This window comes from Myiozetetes cayanensis, unplaced genomic scaffold (assembly GCF_022539395.1).
Source record: "Myiozetetes cayanensis isolate MyiCay16 unplaced genomic scaffold, myiCay2020 scf5-8, whole genome shotgun sequence".
Taxonomy (NCBI): Eukaryota; Metazoa; Chordata; class Aves; order Passeriformes; family Tyrannidae; genus Myiozetetes; species Myiozetetes cayanensis.
In genome coordinates, this window is record NW_026087742.1 from 43,276,490 (window position 1) to 43,297,371 (window position 20,882).

The following is a 20,882-nucleotide window of genomic DNA, read 5'->3' on the forward strand; positions in this document are numbered from 1 at the left end:
CATTGTAGACCAGATTTATAATGTATGTTCTGTAATTTTCCTTTTATATCTTAATTTTGGCATAGTGTATTGTTCTGCAAGCAGCAAGGGGGTTGACCTGATGGAAAGGAAAGAAATGTAACTGCTCAGATTTTTTATTTTCAATTGCTGAATTTACTTGAACCATTCATTTCCTTAATACTCTATTAGAGATATACTTCTTAGTTTTAATGTTTGATTACTTAATTGCAGTTATGTCTGTCTGTCTGTCTCTTCCCAAACATGGTCTTTTTTTCTCTCTGTCTATAAAACATTAAACAAAGGATTCTCAAAGCGTGTATGTGAGAGTAGAAAATCTCAACCGGTGCTGTTACTGCTTTGCTCACAGCGATGACTGAATAGGCTCACTTTAACTTTGTAGGATGATAGTGCTGAAAGTCAGGTTTTAACTTACATTGTAGATTTAGAAGGAAGTCAGTTTAAGGAACATAGTTGGTAGATGAGGCTTGAGATGCAGAAACCATTTTGGATAGCTAATGTTTGTTTTAACCCTTTTTCAGAACACACTACTTTTGTAAAGGGCAGCAAGTTGGTGCAAGAGCAGTTTCCCCACAGGAAATAAAAGCACTTGGAGCAACTTATTAAGGTAAACAGATTGCAGTGGATTTCTGGATGGGTAAGTATTGATGAGCAGGGCATTTCTACTTCTTGTATTTTCTTTCCTGTTATAAAGATTTTATTACAAAGCACAGAAAGCTACTTCTAGCCTTTAACAAAAACTCAGTGATGACACACATCAGTGTATACTCCAAGACATGCCCAAATTACAACACAAGTGTGTCTGTAGTTCTCTTGTTGTATAAATCAAGTACAATTTAACTTACTGGTTTTTAATACAGATGTTCTTTAGAGTGATCTCAGGTCCTTTAGCTTCAATTATATCCAGGTTGACTTTTATAATTTTTTTAATTCACGGTAGAATTGACAGTTATGAAGAACAGATTCCCCAAACTGAGCAATTACTAAAGGGAAACAAAACCCTCCAGGCAAAGTAGCTGTTGGGAAGGAGCCTGAACAGGCATCACTTGCTGTTAAAAGAGAGCAAGTTACTGAAAGTCGCAGTAGAACATGACTTGTTAAGTCACGGACTTCAAATGAGCTACCAGTGGTAATGGCTACGAATGAATGGTTGCTGTCCACTTTCTGCTGCTCAATAAGTGTCTGTTCCTATCATGTGCAATGGTTTCATATATCTCTTCCTTCCTTGTCCATTTGTCTTGGGGCTACGTAAGGAGCTTTGGTAGTGTGTGGTTGGAGGAAAATCAGTTCCATTTCAAAGTTGTTAATATAGAGAATGATGTTGCTTTTTTTTTCTTTTTTTCCTAGGCACTTGGATATATGCTTCAGCCTTTTATCACCTAATTGTATTTATATTGAAACTGTAACATTTCTAATAGGGATGAAATTCAGTAGGAATTCAGATTTTCTTTCTGCATGTCTGACTTTTGATCATGCTTTGCAAGTCTAGCAAAAGCAGTGTTAAAGGCTCATTTTGTGTTTATGTGGCATGGGAAAGGGACTGAGAAATCAGGATGATGTAATAAATACCATCATAAATCATATTTTCTATGTATGTATTGCTAAACATAATGACATGTAGCTATTGTGTGTGAAATGTTAGTTATGGCAGTATTTTTTTGCTAGTATAGGATTAGAAAATAAATGAATGTTAAGACATTCAAAGAAGAGCATAGAAAAACTGGGTTTGTCTCTACGTTATCTCAGGAAAAAATAAAGTAAAAGCTGGAACAATTAATTCTGTAGTTATTTTTAAGAACTGTTACTGAAAAGTTGTATCTTACTCTGAAATTGGATGTGGTTTCTCTTGCTTTGTTTTTCTTCAAACAGCAGATCTGGAATGGACACAAGTCCTCTGGGAGGATTAGACCTGTCTGAATATACTCCTAGTCTGCTAGGGAATACCACCATGGCAGCAGGTCTTGCAAATGTAGGAAATACATTTGGAGGGCCACAGAGTTCTTTAGTTTCTAGACCTAATAAATTCCAAAACTCACCTATAGAAGATGATGATGATGTAGTTTTTATTGAACCTATACAACCTCCACAAAATTCTACGTCGCTGGTAGCAGATCAAAGGAACGCTGCATTTACATCATCAAAAAATGAAGAACTTCAAGGGAATGATTGCAAAATGCTTCCTCCTCCTTCAAAAGACTTAAATTCTCAAAAGGGGAGTATAAGTGAAACTATTATTATAGACGATGAAGAAGACATCGAAACAAATCAAGGACAAGAGAAGAATGCTTCCAGTTTTAATGAACGAAGACTTCCAGAGTGTAAAAATAGAACCAACGAAATGGAATTCTCAGCTTCCAGTTTTTCAAGAAGTAAGGTAAATTCAGGAATAGGTAATAGTGGTATAACCACAGAACCAGACTCTGAAATTCAGATTGCTAATGTTACTACATTAGAAACAGGTGCTCTGAGCTCTGTCAGTGACGGTCATTTAGAAAATGCTGAAGGGCATGACATGAACTTAATGATTACACATGTAACGTCACTGCAGAATGCCAGCTTGGGAGATGTATCTAACGGACTGCAGTCAAGTAATTTTGGTGTTAATTTGCAAACATACACCCCATCTTTGACTTCACAGACCAAGACTGGTGTAGGACCTTTCAATCCTGGTAGAATGAATGTGGCTGGAGATGTACTTCAAAATGGAGAATCTGGGACTCATCATAATCCTGGTAAGTTGCAATTTTGAATGTTTCCTTAAAAGCTGGAAATAAATTGTGAAATATTTGATTATAGAATGTTTAAGTGTTTTTAGCAGTGTTACTACTTAGTCTTTTAACCTAATATGTGTGAAAAATCTTGCTTCCCTTTATCCCCATCACTATCTTAGCTGTGACTCTAGGCTGAAATATGCTCAATGGCATAATACATTAGTAAACATGCCTTCACTGAAAGGGTTATCTAGTATTGAACAAGCTGCCCAAGGAAGCTTGTTGAGTCTCCGTCCCTGGAGGTATTTAAAAAAGGTGTAGATCTGATGCCTGGGACGTGGTCTAGTGGTGGACTTGGCAGTGCTGGGTTAAGGTTGGATTTGATAATCTGAAATGTGCTTTCCAACCTAAACAATTCTATGATTATGTATGTGGTTTGGAAAATTTCTTCAGGCTCAGTGTTAGTCTATTCCTATTATTTAAGTACTGTACATGTACATGAAGCAGCAGGTGCTTAACAGTGAAACTTCTGCCCAGTGCATTAATTTAGAATCTAATGTCCCCAGTAAGCATTGCAGTACATTTGATACAGTGGTTTTGGTTGGAAGGGACATATAAAGATCACCTAATCCAATCTGTCATTTACTGGTTGAGGTTGTTTAAAGTTCCATCCAACCTGACCTTGAACACTTTTTAGGGATGGGGCATCCACAGCTTCTCTGGGTAACCCATTCCAGTGTCTTGGCACCTTCGTTGTAAAAAATTTATTCCATATGTCTGATGAAAACCTACCGTCTCTCAATTTAAAGGCATTGCCTCTTGCCCTGTTACTACAGGGCTTGCTAAAAAGTCTCTCTCCATCTTTTTTTATAAGCCCCCTTTATATGTTGAAAGGCTACAATACGGTCTCCACAGTCTTCTCTTTTCCAGACTGAGCAACTCCCAGCTCTGCCTTTCTTCACAGGAGCAGTGTTCCAGCCTTCTGTCACTTTTGTGTTCCTCCTCTGTACCTGCTTTAACAGGCCCATTTCTGTCTTGTACAGAGGACCCCAGAGCTGGATGCAATACTCCAGGTGGGGTCTCACCAGAGCAGAGAAGTGGGACAGAGTCACCCTGCAAGCACATTGCTGGTTCATGTCCAGGTTTTCAACTACCCGTGTTCCCAAGTCTTTCTCTACAGGCCTGCCTTCAATCCATTCAGCCCCCAGTTTGTATTGATATTGAGGCTTACCCTGATGGAGAGGAAAGACCTTGCATTTGGCCTTGTTGAGCTTTATGATGTTCACATGGGCTCATTCCTCAAGGCTGTCAGTGTCCCTCTGCATGGCATCCTATCCTTCTGGTTTATCAGCTGCACCACTCAGCTTGGTGTCTGCAGTAAATCTGCTGAGGATGTGCTTAATCTCACTATCTGTGTTGTTGATGAGGTTACTAAATAGTATCAGTCCCAGTATGGACCCCAGAGGGACACAGCTCGTTACTGGTTTCTGCTTGGACATTGAGCCATTAACTGTAATTCTCTGGATGCAATTATCCAGCCAATTCTTTGTCCATCAGATCTATAAGTCTCTAATTTAGCAGCAAGAATGTTGTGGGGGACCACATCAAAGATCTTGGAGAAGTCCAGGTAGATGAACAGAAGTCCATGTAGATGAGTTTCACATGCTTTGGACTGGAACTTAGATTTTGTTTCTCTCAACGAAGTCTAGCTTTTGTACCTCAGAAATACTCCAGAAACAGAGCCAACACTTAAACTGAGAATGCATTTCAGAATTACCCTGATGTGAACCAGGTTATTAATGCAAATGTTTTGAGCTGTGTACCTCTGTAAAACTTCAGTGCTATATTCCTCCCCACCTCTGCCCCAAGTTGTACTGACACATTTTTTTCAGCTCGTGTAGATGATGTCATTTTTGCAAGATGGCTCTGCAAATAAATGGTACAAATGAGAATAAGGAATAATTTTGTAGCAGTTTAGAACAGGAATGAGTAAGAAAGAAGGTGAACAACCTGAAAAACCACTGTAGTAAGAAGTTGAATATGAAACTGTATAGCCTCATAAATTCGACCAAAAAAGTATTGCAGGTAGGAACCTGAAGGATGAAGACATAAGGCAGTGAAGTATGGAAACTCATCAGGAATCAGCAAAGGAAGTGTGATACACCTTCTCAGTTCACGGACATGAAAATCAGATTTCACAGATCTTTGTAGAGAATCTAAAGCAGAGGAGGTAACATGGTTGAGAAGTGAGATGTGAAAAAAGGCATAATATAAAAATGAATATTTTCTTTTGGTATGTTTGTGGAAGGAGAAATGAAACAAAATGTCAAGGGTGGCCATTTGAAGCCATAAGAAACTAAGAAATAATTGAAATAGTCTTAATGAGGTACTAGGAAGTCATGGGGGAAGTTTGAAACCCAAATGAGTCCAGCAAACTTAAGTTTTCATGATTGACAGTGGAATGCCACTGGAATTACAAGCAGATGTAACTATTGCACATGCTGTGCATTCCTGGTAAGAGAGACAATGTGCTTTCACTTGAAATCTGTGAGAAAGGTGTAGAATCTCAAAATACTTTAAGGTGATAAGGTGCTATCAGGATATTAATATATCTGAAGTAGTAGATGTATAGAAAAGTTTGAAGGGGGCACTCAAATGAATCAAGTGAATTTTAAACACTGTGGTAGCTTGTCTTAGCTTGTCAGTAAAGTTACTCATGCCTTCGAAAGTAAGCCTCTTCAATGGTTTAAAGAGAAATGTGTTTTGTTCTGTGACCTTTTCCTCTTCCCCTCACCTCTTTATTCCAGCTCTTCTGTTTACCCTCAAGCATTACTATGAATAAATTCCTAGCTTGCCGTACCTGTCTGAGAATTAGGACATCCTTGGCAACTACAAAGTCACACCAGAAAATTATCTTTTACCTGCTAAGGAATGTATGTTGTTTGTTTCACTAACAAGGGTTCTTGGAACTTTGTACCTCAAATGAATTTTAAAGCTACACACCAGAGTATGTTCTTAATAAAACCTTTGGGGAAAGAAAGGACTTCAGAAAATAGTATGAGGAAAGGGTGCCTTCTTCTTAATGAACAATTGTGGACCAAGATAATGTTCCTTAAGAATGAGGTATAGTCAGTTCTGATGTCTGTAGGTTAAGGATTTTGTTATCTGAAGTCATAGAATTTAAAATCATCTTTCTTATATTTGAGTATTAATACCAGTTGTAATAACACTCCAGGAATATGCTGAATTACTGCGGCAAGGCATTCAAGGCTGTAAGTCCCAAGTTCTGTCACTCTGTTTGGTATAACAGACATACGGTTGAGAATTTGTGTAAATGTTTTTTATAATGCAAAGTTGGTTTTATTCAGTTTTAATTCATGTTTAAGTAATGTCTTATTATTAGCAGTCTTCAGAAGCTCAACATTTCTAAATTCTGGTGATAATTGTTTTGAATGAAAGCTTAAATTCCAGAGAAAAGCCTAGAAATGACATTTTATTGGGGTATTTCTTTTTCCACCAGAACTGTATATTCTGCTCCAAACCAAGATATGGAGCATGTAACTTAACATACGATCTTTCTAGATGTATTTGTTGTAGAGAAAATGTTTTGTTTACATTCTTGTTCTTCAAGTTACTCATGTAGCAAGTTATGTGACAAAAGTTTGGGCAAAGATGACTTTGTTCCATGCTAACCTATTTTCCTAAAATACAGATGGAAGACTACTGGAGTCTGGAAGACAGGGTCATGGATTTGTGTACTGCCAGAACTTAATGCAATATTATTTTCTAGGTTCACTGATTTCTACTGAGGAAGATTTGAAACTCTCATGACCTTTCAAGTTTGCACATTAACTGGCATTTCTTGCACTGAAAGGTTATTGAGAAAAACCACAAACTTTTACAGGAATCATTGGCATAGATGCAGACCTCAGATGTGGAGCCACTGTGTTTCACTCTGTCTGCAGTACAGTTCTCTGGCTGCAGGCTGGACTAGGAAATGAGTATGGGGAACCCTAGTTCTAGGGCTTTTTACTCCTTATAGCTTTAGAACAAAGTAACTAATGAAAATGTACGACTTCACGTTCTTACAAATTTGCAGAGTTTGTCTCAAACATTGGTTTAGGCATTCTGTGTTCTTTGTTGGTCTCTTTTTATCTTTTAATTGCAGTTGCTAACTGCAGTATTGTTTTTCTGAAGATAAAATTGCCAATTTGCAAACCCAGTACAAGTGAATCAAAGTCTTCAAAACTTGTCACTAGATGTAGGATAGGACCATCCTGAACTTTGTTAATGTTCTGAAGCTTTGTAACAGCGGAGAATGGTACCATCAAGTGAGGTTTTACTTTAAACCTGAATTGAGAATACCTTCCTTCTGTTGTTGGTTCCAACAGAAAAATGATTTTATGATCATACATCTGTGACTGGTTTTCTATATATATGTACATGTCTCTTCACTTATTTTTATTTTTGTTTGGGTTTTTTGTCTTGAAGATTCTTGGATATCTCAGTCAGCTTCCTTCCCTAGGAATCAGAAGCAACCAGGTGTGGATTCCTTGTCACCTGTAGCATCACTTCCTAAGCAAATTTTCCAGCCTTCTGCCCAACAACAGCCTTCTAAACAGGTTAAAGTCACATGTGCGAACTGTAAAAAGCCTTTACAAAAGGGACAGACTGCATATCAGCGGAAAGGATCGGCTCATCTTTTTTGTTCTACTACCTGCCTCTCGTCATTTTCTCACAAACCCACTCCAAAGAAACTTTGTGTTATGTGCAGAAAGTGAGTTTTTTTAATTTTGTTTTACATTAGCAACTAAATCCAGTAATACTTGAGGTACTCGTGCATGTGTGAGAGTTGCTCCATTGATAATATAAAATCTGATTATATAAGTAGTTTGTATAGTGTCACTTTAATGCTACATGGAAATTTTGGAAATTCACTATGTCTGCTATAGAGAAAAAAAGTACCAGCTTTTGAATTCAGAGCATGGGAGGTTGTTGCATTAAAAGCCAATACACTACAAATAACTGTTGGGGTTTTTTAAGACAAGATCTCCAATTATAGTATAACCTGTGACAAGATACACTTCATATATGAAGTCCTTTATGGAAAAAGTGGACCTTGTGTTATGTAGAAAGCACTCATTGTGATGGATGAAGATAGAAAATCAAGAGGCTTTAAAGGGAGGAGAAACTGATAATTGCAAGAAGCTGGAAGAAGCCTGGGAGCTCTTCCAGTCTTGGCAATATGGTGAGAGGAAAAACCTTATATTTTCGCCATAAATGGCAATTTTGTAGCTGGAGAAAGCTTAAGTGGACAGTACAGAGGGAGTGGCAAGCATACCTAGGAGTGACTTATTTATTCTAAGTTACTGGTTAGGTGTGACTAGTAATTTTTCATTGTTTGCCAAACTTAAATTGCCGAAGTCTTCTGTTACTGTGTTCCTGTAGTGTTAAGTGTACAAAATAGCTGTACTATATTTTTATTTCAGTGTACTGATTACTGCACTTTCTCATATTCTCAATCTGGTGCACGCTGCAGTGACCCTGGTTAAAAGACAAATTCTTGCTCAACTAAAGAAGGCTTGCAGTTAAGACTGCCTTTGTTAATGTGTGCTTTAGAGGGGGTGGTCTTTGCTCAATCACAGATTTAAACTAGTGAAAATGTTTTACTTCAGTGTGCAGTGTGGTAGATTAATGGCTTGTAATCAGATGTAAGCTACTGGTCTTTTTTTTTTCCCTTCTTGACACTCAGTAAAAATGAACTATAGAAAAATGTTGATATCCTGTGTATTTGTACCTTGGTACACTAAAAACCTAGATTTAACATACTGTATCTTTTTTTAAAATACATGTAAAAGCTCAAATTCTCTGAACCCTTTCCTCTACAGGGCTAGTCAAAAGCAACCTGTACTCTTTCTGTTGGTTTGTTATGTGTTTATACACTATTATTTTTTTAGAAGTAATTTGGTGACTACCATAATCAGCTAACTGTATGATAAAAATAGACTTAATCTGTATATTGCTTTTCAACTACTGTGCTGTTTTTAGTTAATTGCTGTTAAATAGAAGGTAGCATACGCATTAAATTGTTCCTCTGTAGTGTGATTTCATTATGAAGCTTAATCTTATTCACCTTTTTTGGCTACCTGGTAGTAGCACTCCAGGTACCATGCCCTATTCTTGCTTCTGTGTTCCTTTCTTACTAAAGAAAACATAATTTTGTCAGATTGCAGTTCAGTGAAGGCTAAGAGGACTTCAGAAAATCCAAGAGATCTCGAACATAGGTTGGATAGATGATAGCAGTTGTCAGGTCTTTTGGTTGTCAGGTCAGACTTTTGGAGGTTCTGCTTAGATGCATCTTTAAATACTTAGATTTCTTTTAAGTGGATAAAGTGAAGCCTACAATCAACTTTTTAGAAGAATTGTATAACTCCATTTGAAAAGTCAAAATTCCTAGGTATTTTATTGTAATTCACTTTTGTTATTCACTCTTCTGAACCTTTGTAACTACGTAAGAAGGAAGGTATAGGAATTACTTGGCATTCTCCTTGGTGTTTATAATTTTTACACTTTGACTTCGCACTGGTCTCCTTTGGTGCAAGTTAGTATGTGTTTTGATACAAGTTAATAGCGTGTGTAAGTCCTGGTGGAATCCTGCCAGAAACCATAAGCTCCTCAGGTGGGGAACTCTGCCTTTGTTTTGCAGAACAGAAGTGATAGCACTCCCTAGCACAGATCTTACTTGCTTTCCAGAAGGTAAACCAAAATATGCTGACCTTGATGGAAGAGAAGGCAGGCTTGCAAATGTTAATATCCAGGGGCAGTACAATTTTATTTTCAAGGGAGTCTGTCTAGGCAATTATATATTTTTCTAGGTTTTTTTCCACTCATCTTCATTTTGAGGCTCATAGATACTGAGTGTCTTGGGCACGTATTTTCCAGCTGGTGATCCAGATGTTCCCAGTCAAATTTTTATATATTCTTACCAATCGCATTTTCTGTAAGTCAGTAATAGTGGTTTCTTTGCTTAGAAGGCAAAAGGGGAAACTTTTATTTCTTCTCCTTGCTGCTTCTAATATGTGATATGTGATACTTTGGGACAATATAAGTAAGTGTGGTTAGGAGAAGGATTGTTCAGTTTCAAATTAATTTTATTGATGGTTGATTTTCTGGTTTAATGCATTAAATTGGCACAGTTTCACGGGCAACTGCATGAACTGTTCAGATGCTTTGGAACTTTAATGGTGGAATTAACTTTTTAAAATATTAAATTATAAAACTTCAGGACAAGTTAGTGGTAGAGTTTAAAGCTTTTTGGTTGTATTTTTAAGTTTCAGAAATATGAGAAAACAACCTTCTCTCTCCCTCTCATCTTATGCTAAGGTTAATACTCAGCATGGTGAAGCTGGTGGAGCTATATACAAATAAAGACAATTTCTTGGTTTTTACTATAAATCTGAGTTTTTCATGTGAAACTTAAGTATGTAACTTTTGTGTAAAGTTAGAAAATGGCTAGTTCAAATTTAATGTTAATTTTTTTGTATAAAATTCAGTTTGAAACATCTGTACCTAATCGTGCATTAATATTATTAGTTCTAGAATAATTTAAAGGGAAAAAATAACCCAAATCCAAAGAAAATAAAATATGGTTTTGCACAGTAAAGACATACTTGCAGTACTTAGAATAGTGTAAAAATATTTTTAAACTTAGTGTTCATCCTTCACTGGCAACTGTACGCTAAAAAAACTTCCGAACTGTAAGCATTGAAAAGAAGAATGAATCTTATATGAAGTGTTCTTGTTTAAATATATGTATTTGCTTGTACACAAGCCATGATTTTTTTTTTTTTTTGTCTTTCAGAGATATAACAACAATGAAAGGTACCATAGTTGCTCAAGTAGATTCAAGTGAGTCTTTTCAGGAGTTTTGCAGTACATCATGTTTATCCTTCTATGAAGATAAACAGAATCCCTCAAAAGGAGCTTTGAATAAATCAAGATGCACTATCTGTGGTAAACTAACTGAGGTCTGGTTGACTTTTTTTCCTCTTATCTTTCTCAATAATGACATATTCACTTATATTCTGAAATAAGAATTTCCTTATTTTCAGTCTTTTCATATGCAGTGAGATATTAAGATATGCAGGCTTAATATTCATGAAGAGCAACTGAGAGAAGAAAGAATTCCAAGAGGTTAATATTTGATTTTTGTTTCAGAAAATTAAAGTGCCTTTTGCTGATAATTTGTTCTACTAGGCCTAGAATCTTGTAATTATAACCCAGATCTCCCAGTAGAAGAATTGCTGTTGGAAAAAAATCAAAATTTTACTGTATTATCTGCTTCTTTTACTGTGTGTTTTGAAAGATAATGCAGATGATTGTAGAGATTTGTAGAATATGTGTACTTTTTAAAATTCTCATGAATGTGTTTATTTACTCTTGATACCGTTACCTAGTCCACCATAGTTTAGACTACTGCTTTACACAGCATATGTGTCTAGCTAGTCTTCATATGCTATGTTGTTAGCCTGCAAATTGACCATTCTATAAAACTGCATAAATTGACCTGCTCTTACATGCAATTACTACATCCTTTCCTGTGGTCTTTTCTTATAGGCTAAAGAGCAAGATGGGTCTAAGATTTTTTTCATAGAGCTTTGGAGACAACAGAGACACACATTCCTATTTCTAGATTTCATGGTCATTTCAAGCATCTCTGTTCTTAAATAGTGAGCTTGTATAACCTGGTTTTAGTTATTGTACTAGAATGTAAGACTTGTGACTAGTTAACTAGTTTCAGGCAACGTTGTGCTTGTGTGGTGATAGAATAATTTTTATTTTTGTTTTTTAGATTCGTCATGAAGTTAGCTTTAAAAATATGACTCATAAGCTGTGCAGTGACCATTGCTTCAATAGGTACAGGATGGCAAATGGTTTAATAATGAATTGTTGTGAGCATTGTGGGGAGTATTTGCCCAGTAAAGGAGCTGGAAACAATGTTCTTACTATTGATGGTCAACAAAAAAGATTCTGCTGTCAGAACTGCGTTGGTGAATACAAGCAGGTAATTACTTCTTTGTCTATAAATTAGAATTAAATAAACATTAATACTTCTTAAGTTTATCATGCTACTAATAACATTGTTTTACTTCCCATGAGGAAACATAAGTAACAAAGACTTCTAAAAATGAAATTAATGTTAATGAGGGCAAAGTAGCTGCAATGGAACTTTTACTGCTGGCTTTTTTAAATATTACTGTAATAGCAATACCTGTTTGTTATTAATGAAAATATAATTGAAATTAAATTTTCTGTTAATAACTTTTATTTCTTTCTAACGGGTGTATCTGAAGTATCATGTATCTAATAGAAAGCACAACACAGAGGCTTACTGGTCCTTAAATACTTTTTTAGATATAAAAACTCACTTGTATGGAGTTGAAACATTCAGAAATGTGCAGAGCATACAAGTTGGACACTACTGTGAGAAGGCTCTAACTGGTTACACTTTGTGTCTGTACTTGTACTGTCTAATCTCCACTGTACAGCACAGGATTAAAAAAAAATATTGTAACTCTCATCCTTCCATGTGTTAAATTTTCTGCCTTCATTTTCTTTACTTGCTGTGTTTTTAATTTATTCTTTAGACTGTTAAGATAGTAATAATTGTTGTGGTTAAAAATAATTCCAAAGCAAGAAATCTGATGCTGGTATCTTTTACATATTACGGAACCAGCTTAGCTCTTAAGTGTTGCTAATGCTGGCTGGAAGGTTTAAATGTTAATCACAGTATTTACAGTATAATAGGATAGCTCTGAAATATTAAATATTTCTGGGGAGGATATGCCATTGGGGTATTCTAGGGGTTTTTGGGTTCTTTTGCTTGGTATGTTCTGCTCTGGATTTATAGGGGTAGTGTTCTCAAATATCACAGTATGGTTTTACTAGCAAGAAATTTCTGTTTCTGATTTTGAAAATCAAACCTGAATATGTGAGTGGCCCCAGTGCTGCACATTGTGTGGGGTTCTTTCTTCATCTCTTTCCATTTTTAAGAAACCAGTGGTCCAAGAGAAGAAGAGGCATCACAGTGCTGAATGTTGTAAGGTTCTTTATTGTTGCCTCGTGTGTTTGTATTTTCTCACTGGACATTCAGTTCTGATGCTTTTGGGGATGGCTGTTCTTGTGTATATGCTATGTGTAAAGAGCAAATCTGGAAACGGTGTAACTGGAAACATAACATGAGCGTTATTCTTTCGTCACAGCTATGCCAAAAGGGACAGGATAGGTTTCCAAGGTACTAAAAACATAGTCATGCCCAGAAGCCATGGAAAGACTTGAAGAAACCTTGAATACTCTATCTTGAAGAAACAAAAAGGCCTGAGATTGACTTTGAACTTGAGACATTTCCACACAGCCAATATAACATACACTGCACATGGAATGTGAAGTGAACATGGAATTTTGAGAGGATGAATGATAAATTTGTACTTAACTCTTAAAGACAGAATGTACTCTATTTGTTCAGATGTTGTTGTATTTTCTGTTTAGATGTGTATTAGAGAATGAGAAGGATATGGGTAGCAGGTTGTACGTTCTGGTTTGATTTGGGGAGGAGGAGCAGTTTGCAGTACCAAAAACCTTCACAAGTAGTGTCAAATATTGTGCATTATTGTGAGGATCCTTAAGATAACCTTTGAAATCAAGGCGCGTTATTTTGGTGCGCTCTGACAAGCAGATTTTATGCAAGCAAGTATTGTGCAACTGTAATAGGCTGTGAGAAGCTTTATTTGAGTGCTCATGTGCATCTGGTTTGGAATGTGATTAAATGTAATTCTTAACTGGTAGGTTTCAAGTATTCCTGGAGTGTTAGAGGTTTGGAGTATTTTTGATGTAAAGAGAAACTCATAAGGGAAAATCATGTCTGACAAACCTAGTGGCTTTTTATGATGGAGTGCCCCATCTTTCCTGTAAGTTTCCTTCAGGTACTGGAAGGCCACAATTAGGTCACCTCAAAGTCTTCTCCTTTCCAGGCTAACAATCCCAATTCTCTCAGCCTTTCCTTGTAGGTGCTTCATCCCTCTGATCAACTTGTTGGCCCTCCTCTTGGGTCACTACAACAGTTTGATGTACTTCCTATGCTGGAGACCCCAGAGCTGGACACAGAACTCCAAGGGAGGGTCTCATCAGAGCAGAGTAGAGGGGCAGAATCCCCTCCCTTGACCTGCTGCCCACGCTGCTTTTGATACAGCCCAGGATACAATTGGCTTTCTGGGCTGCAAGTGCACATTGCTGGCTCATGTCCAGTCTCTGATCCACCAGCACTCTGAGTCCTCCTCCCCAGGGCTGCTCTCGATCTGTTCATCCTCCAGCCTGTATTGATGCTGGGATTGCCCATACCCAGGGGCAACACCTTGTATTTGGTTTTATTAAAACTGATGAGGTTCCTGTGACCCACTTCTGGAGCTTGTCCAGGTCCCTCTGGATTGCATCCCCTCTTTCAAATTTGTCAACCGAACCACTTGGCTTGGAGTCATCTGCAAACTTGGTGGGAGGTGCACTTGATCCCTTTGTCTCTGTCATTAATGAAGATATTAAATAACACTGGTCCCAGTATGGACCCCTGAGGACACTGCTCTTCACTGATGTCCAGTGTGACTGAGCCATTGACCCTACCCTCTGGATGCCACTGTCCAATCAGTTTCTAATCCACTTAACAGTCCACCCGTAGAATCCATCACTCTCCATCTTGGAGAGAAGGAGGTTGTGGGGGACCATGTCAACAGCTTTACAGAAGTCTGGATAAATTGCATCTGTAGCTCCTCCTTACAGGGCAAGACTATTTGCAAGAGCATACACTGACAGGACAAAGGGTAATGGGTTTAAACTGAAAGAGAGTAGGTTAGATTAGATATTGGGAAAAAATTCTTTACTGTGGGGGAGGAGAGGTGCTGGCACAGGTGTTCAAGGCTAGGTTGGATGGGCTCTGAGCAGCCTGGTTTAGTGAAAAGTGTTCCTATTCATGACAGGGGTGTTGGAACCAGATTATCTTCAAGGTCCCCTTCCAACCCAAACCATTCTATGTTGCCCCAAAATTAGGAGTTTTAGTGTATGCTCTAGGAGTCCAAAGTTACTCAGGACACAATTATTTGGGAATATTTAGTTGTCTAGCAGGATTTATTTCGGTTTGAACTTTTATTTGCATTGAGTTTTTTTGAATTGAATGTGTTCAAGGAATTCTGTTTATAAAAAAGAAATTTAGACTTTAGCAAATGTCATTGACAACCCATTGGGCCACAACTGGTAAATTACAGGTTGTTTTGTTCAGTTGTAACAATATTTTCTCCTGCTTTTAAAGGAGAACTAGTGAAGGAGAGAGTTTGGGAGAGTCATTACATACTGAAATACACTTAATGAAATCAATAATATAGAAAAATTGGTGTCATCATTTGATAACAGCGTTGTGTTATACAACTAATTACTGTCTGTCACTTAACAGTTTTGGCAAATGTTTTCTTATAAAAAGAGTTGTAAAATAAATAGTTCATACTGGTATGGGCTTTGTATTAAGCAGTTTATATTGTAAATGTCATACACCTATCGATATTGCTATACAGTTGTAGTAGTAATAAATGAAAACTCATTGTACCCATCTATTTACTTAATCCCAATTTTTAAAATAAATATTACACTGATTTGAACAATTAATTTTCAGTAATTTATCATGGACATTTTTTTTCTTCTTGGAATGGAAAATTTGAAATTATGGGTAATAAAAATTATTATGGCTCTCAGAATGACAAGTAATTGGATTACAGCAAGTAACACATCTGCTACCAAGGATTTCTTTCCTCTGCCTTATACAGTTGGTGGGAGTAAGAAACAGTGTTATTCCTGGGACAGAGAGCAGGTTTTTTCTGAAGTGTCTTAAGTGTCCTTTTGAGTTGATGGATGCACTTAGCTTCCCATGTACCAGTTTCAGAACTTGCTTTAAAACTGAGACACACACGATCTTTAATATTGTATTGTGTTTTGCTTTTCTGTGAGGTGATAGCTGTTCTTTCTTTCCTAAAACTCAAAGTGATTACAGAGCTTAGGTGTCTTTCATATAAAAAAGTTATGAAATATAAATAAATAATCTCTGTAAGAATTAAAAAAAAATGAATAGGCGTAACCTAACTAATGCTCAGTGTAGTTATATGCAAGAGCATATATATGTCTTGATGACAACAGCCATTCATGAAGACAGCGAAATGCAAGTAAAGCTTTTTTAAAAAAGAAAACAATGATAAAATCATTCCTTGAAAAGTCAAATAACTAACGATTTGAATAAAATGTCACAACAAAACTCTTACTGGAAGTGGTTATATTTTCTTAAACCTGAAGATGATGACTACTGCTAGATTGTAAACTCTCTAACTGTTGCACTGGGGTTCAAACTCTTTACGTGTGGAGGGGCAAGAGGAACTTGAAGAATGACACTAAACAAAAAAAAACCCAACCAACCAAAAAAAACCCACTAGAAGAGAACGAGATTACATCTGAAAAGGAGGTGACTAAAATTGTCCATGTAATTGTGCAAATACTGAAATATTTTGAGTAGGCATTCCATATCATTAAAATGAAAATGAAATAATTTTAAAAATTACTGTAGTGATTCACTTGAAAATTAGTATCTATGCAACAAATTAGAACTGACCTCAAATATGCCTACCATAAATACGTATTAACCACAAGTACCTAGGTTGTTTCAGTGTTTCTGTTTTGTCTCTACAAAATTAGTCACTTCCTTGAAAAGGAAGTTTCCATGTTGTGATTTGCTGGATTTGGATACAGGCTTGACAACCTTGTTCTAGGGAACAAGTGCAATTCTGTGACTCAGTTTGTGCAACCAACCATACCTTTCAAATTTCAAGTAAGCTAAAGCTGAGTCTGTGTCTACGTTAAATTATACTTTGCTTCCTGGCCTTATCAGTCCACAGTGCTCTTGATTCTACCATGAAAGCGTGTAATGCCTTGCTAGTTTTAAATGTTTCTTTGCTTTTTTTGCTTTGTTTCTGTAACTAAAATTCTTGTTAGATTGTGGTCTGGGATTTGTTTTCTTTGGGTGCTTTTTGGAAGTGCTGGTCTTCATCTACTGTCAAATATGGGGGAAAGGAGCTCTAGCTATTTATTCACAGATTTTTTTAATAGCTCTAGACTGAGGTCAGTACTAGATGAATGCAAGCCAAAAGGTGTTTTACTAGTTGGAAAGGCTGCTTGCAGTGTCTTTTTATCTAGTGAAAATTTTTCTTCCATACGGAATGAAAGTACATTTACTTGACTTCCTTGATTACATGAAGACTTGCTATTAAATGTACTTTGAGACTAACCAGGCTATGCCATCCCTTGAAGCTATTTGCTTACAAGAAATAAAAAAAAACCACCCTAGGCAACTGTGCTTCCTTATTCTGCTCCTTGCCAAGCAACTGCTTTTGTGAAGTTCTCATAAAACTCATTTTATCCATTTCCTTTCTGTGCAGGGGTTTAAGAGCCTTCACTGTGTACAACAACGTGCATATAATTTCTGCAGCTTACAGTTCGTTGCTTATGTAGATTTTGTTCTTACTCTCATAAAGTGCATTGTTATCTGCTGTTTAAATATCACCAAATGCAGTGATGGAATGTCTTCTCACTTAGTACTTTAGTGGAAGCATCTAGGGTTTTCAACTTTGTCTTGTCCCATGCAGTGCTTGTTCTTTCTCTGTGTTTCTTTGCTATTAAGACAGAGCTATCCTTCCTGTCATCCTTTTTATTTTGATAGTACAATTAGCTACAAAATCTACTGCTTCTTGGTGTTGTTACTGTTTTATCAACTTTCATTTCCAAGTGTCTGTTTCAAGAGTAAATACTCTGTCAAAGTCAGTAATTGTGAGAGTTGAACAACCCCTTTACGTTGAAATATTAGAAATACCAACTTCAATGTTTTTTTCCCCATTTCTGGTCACTCTTAAAGAGAAATTCTGTAGTTTCAGCCAGTACAAATTGTGGTTTAATAATGAATGGTCTCTTCCTCATATGGTAAACCACTTTTGTTTGCTTCAGGTAATATTTAGTTTACTATTAAGTAATCTCTGATAATATTATTGTCCAATACTATGTACACTTTTACAAATGGAAATAGTTAGATGCTTTTTACTCTCTGCCATGGTTAAAAGACAAAATCTTTATCAACCATGGAATAATTATTTCCCCTTTTTTCCTGCTTAGTCATGTGGGGATTTTTTTTTGAGACCTCTTGGTATCTATGACTCCAAGTTTCTTGCATCTCTGATGCAGATCATATCCCTCTAGAAACTATCTTTTTTCTATCTTTTTTCTTAGTAGGATGTATGCAACAAGAACTCTAGACTTCAGCTTGACATACTCCTTTCGGTAAGATGTAAAGGAATATCAAGATTCCTAAAATTATAGTTGGTTATAATGACAAGAATATAAATTCCTCAAAAACCCTCTAAGTGAACTTGAGGAGTTTGGACTTCTATTGAAACAATTCTTTTAATTCTGTAATATATCCCACCCACCTGGTATGTCTTGTCTTGCATCTTGATAGCCACTTTTGTAGTTGTCCATTTGAGTTCAACGCTGTTCTAGTGAGTGGAGTGAATATTTGAAATGTATCTATATCCAGGTGACTTGCAAGACTTTTCGTATCACATTGTTTTATAATGTGTTTTATCTGTCATGAGATGCCTTTCATGAAATAGACCTTATTTCTAGAATTAAGCTTCTAAGAGGGCATCAGCAAGTCATAAAAGAATGAGTTTAGAATAAAACATAATAAGAAGAAAATATTCTGACTTCTGCATCTGCCATAGACTGTGCTTTGGAAGAGGTCAAACATGCGATGAAATCTTGCAAAAATTAGGTCATCTCAATGCAGAATATAGGTGGACTACTGAGGGACAGATGTAGTCAGACTACCATGCATCAAGCTTCCCCTCAAAGGGCACTGACCATTATTCTTTAGAAATTTTGCCTCTGACTTAATTTATTTGTAATTAGTAATGGATACAATTTTCCGTGCTAATTTGATAGTGGTTTTACTCAAATTTTACTTAAATTATAGTCCTCAAACGTGTATATGTTTTCATAGGATGCTGTAGATGTGAATTTACCACAAGTAGTACCCAGAAGGAAAGTGCTTGATACTCTCTCCTCTGGCTTGGTTCTGAGTTAATTCCATCTTTGAAGGACACTTGAAGCTGAAGCTAGCTTGACTGCAGGTTTTGTTTATAGTGAGTTTTGCTTACTGTTGAAATACCAGGTTGAGCACAAGATAAAGCCAGTACTTCATCTGAAATGGAAGATAACTGCCAAGAAATCAATTTCAGAGAAAAAGACATGGGTGTCCTGGTGGAGAAGCTGAACAGGCTTGCAGCAAAGATAGCCAATTGTGCCCTGGATTGTATCACACAGTGCTTGAGGTCATCTTCTCAACCCTGCCAGTCAAACAGGGTTACCTGGAGCAGATTGTTCAGGACCACATTCTTTTGAGTATCTCCAAGGATGGAGACTCCACAGCCCATGTGGGCAACCTATTGCTTTAATCAGCAAAAGTGTAGCCAACAGGACAAGGGAAGTGATTTTCTTGGCCCATGACCCCCATCCTTCCGCGTTTCTGAAACTGCTGAAATCTGGAGTACCATGGCCAGTTTTGGATTCTGCAATATGAAAGACATTGGTGTACTGATGCAAGTTCAGTGGAGACCTACCAAGGTGTTTTAGACAGCTAGAGCATGTGACATATAGGAAGACAGCCTTGGGAGAGCCTGTTTGTTCAGCCTTGAAAGTGTAAAGGGGGATTAGTTATCCGATGGAAGTTGATAGAAGAGGACAAAGTTTGAACTCTTCTTAGAGCTGTACAGTGGAAGGAAGAGAGGCAAGAGACACAACTTGAAAACAAGGGGAAACTTATTTAGATAAAGAAAAAGCTTTTTCTGTAAGGGTTGTGAAATCCTCCTGAGGGATTTTGGAATGCTTGTCCTTGTAGATACTCAGATTTGACTGGACAAGGTCCCAAGCAACCACCTCTGATCCTGCCTTGTGCAAGAAGTTGCACTTGACATCTGGGACATCCCCTTCAGTCTGTTTGCTTCTGTGACTTTCTACTCCTGAAACAAAAAAGGAAGCAGAGATTTTTAAAATAGTCAGGAAATTTTGCAGTTTTTGATCCCCCTTTAATTAGTCAGTAATGAAGATTTTGGTATTTTGTTCTGTTTTTCCTCTGTACCAGTGAAGTTCTTTTTGTCTTCTGCCATGTAAAATCAACAACATTGAAACAGCTTTACATTTTCCCTGTTTTCTTCTGAACACCCACTTTTCCTTGAGGATGGCTAAAATACTAAATTAAAAACGTACTGTTGTAAGAATATGAGAAAGGTGTTCTGGTGCCAGTAAGGGATTGACACTCCTGTGGTGTTTAAGTGGGCATGCAGGAAAGAGTAAGAATAGGGCAGGTACTTAGGATATTTTCCCCTGATCATTCTCTTAGCTTCTGACTCTCCAGAGGTCAGGGAATCTCTCTTGAGCTTTATGCAATGTTCCTGTATGCTATTTTTGGTGAATCTCTTTAATTAGTGCTTGTTCAGTCTCCTTGTGAACACATACAAACACTTTCTCCGTCCATGACTCTCTTTGGTAAGAGGCTCTGCTGACCTGCTGTTTGTTATGCAAAGAACTGCCTTCTGTTTGTTTTGAAACTTCTGTTGATATTCATGTGATTTCTTATTGTTGTTAATGTTAGAAAAGACACCGAACAGTTGATCCATACTGCCCCACATCATACCATTTTTGGTTCTGTCATTATCCTCCTGAGTTATCTTGTTTCCAGGCCAAAAATCCTTACCTCATAAGGGTGCTCTTTGACCCTATTTATTACTGCAATTTCCTTTGGTTTTAGTGAATCCTCTATTTGTTTATGCCAACTAGAAGGGTCCTTTTATGGAAAGGATTCTCAAATGTTACTTTTGCTACAGAAAGGAATTAATACTACAGATTCTTAGAGATGAAAGAGAACAAGTGATGCATATGAGAGTAGAAATGTAAGTTACCTGAGAATCTTGAGAAGAGAGAGTCTCATCTAGAAATTTTGTAAGAACAGGACAAAAGTCTTGG

At 36.9% G+C, this 20,882-nt stretch overlaps 1 protein-coding gene across 8 annotated transcripts in view; it reads left to right on the forward strand.

Moving 5' to 3' along the window:
- ZMYM2 (zinc finger MYM-type containing 2) overlaps positions 1–20,882 on the forward strand; it is an 85,611-nt gene that overhangs the window by 18,954 nt on the left and 45,775 nt on the right. For 3 of the 8 annotated variants that reach the window (XM_050332155.1, XM_050332153.1, XM_050332160.1), the window contains 5 exons: positions 540–655; positions 1,888–2,750; positions 7,221–7,506; positions 10,591–10,756; positions 11,581–11,793. In XM_050332155.1, the coding sequence (XP_050188112.1) occupies positions 1,898–2,750; positions 7,221–7,506; positions 10,591–10,756; positions 11,581–11,793 (1,518 nt within the window). In that variant the 5' untranslated portion in view covers positions 540–655; positions 1,888–1,897. The remainder of the gene's footprint in view (positions 1–539; positions 656–1,887; positions 2,751–7,220; positions 7,507–10,590; positions 10,757–11,580; positions 11,794–20,882) is intronic. The other 5 variants (XM_050332158.1, XM_050332159.1, XM_050332154.1 and 2 more) reach the window with 5 other exon arrangements.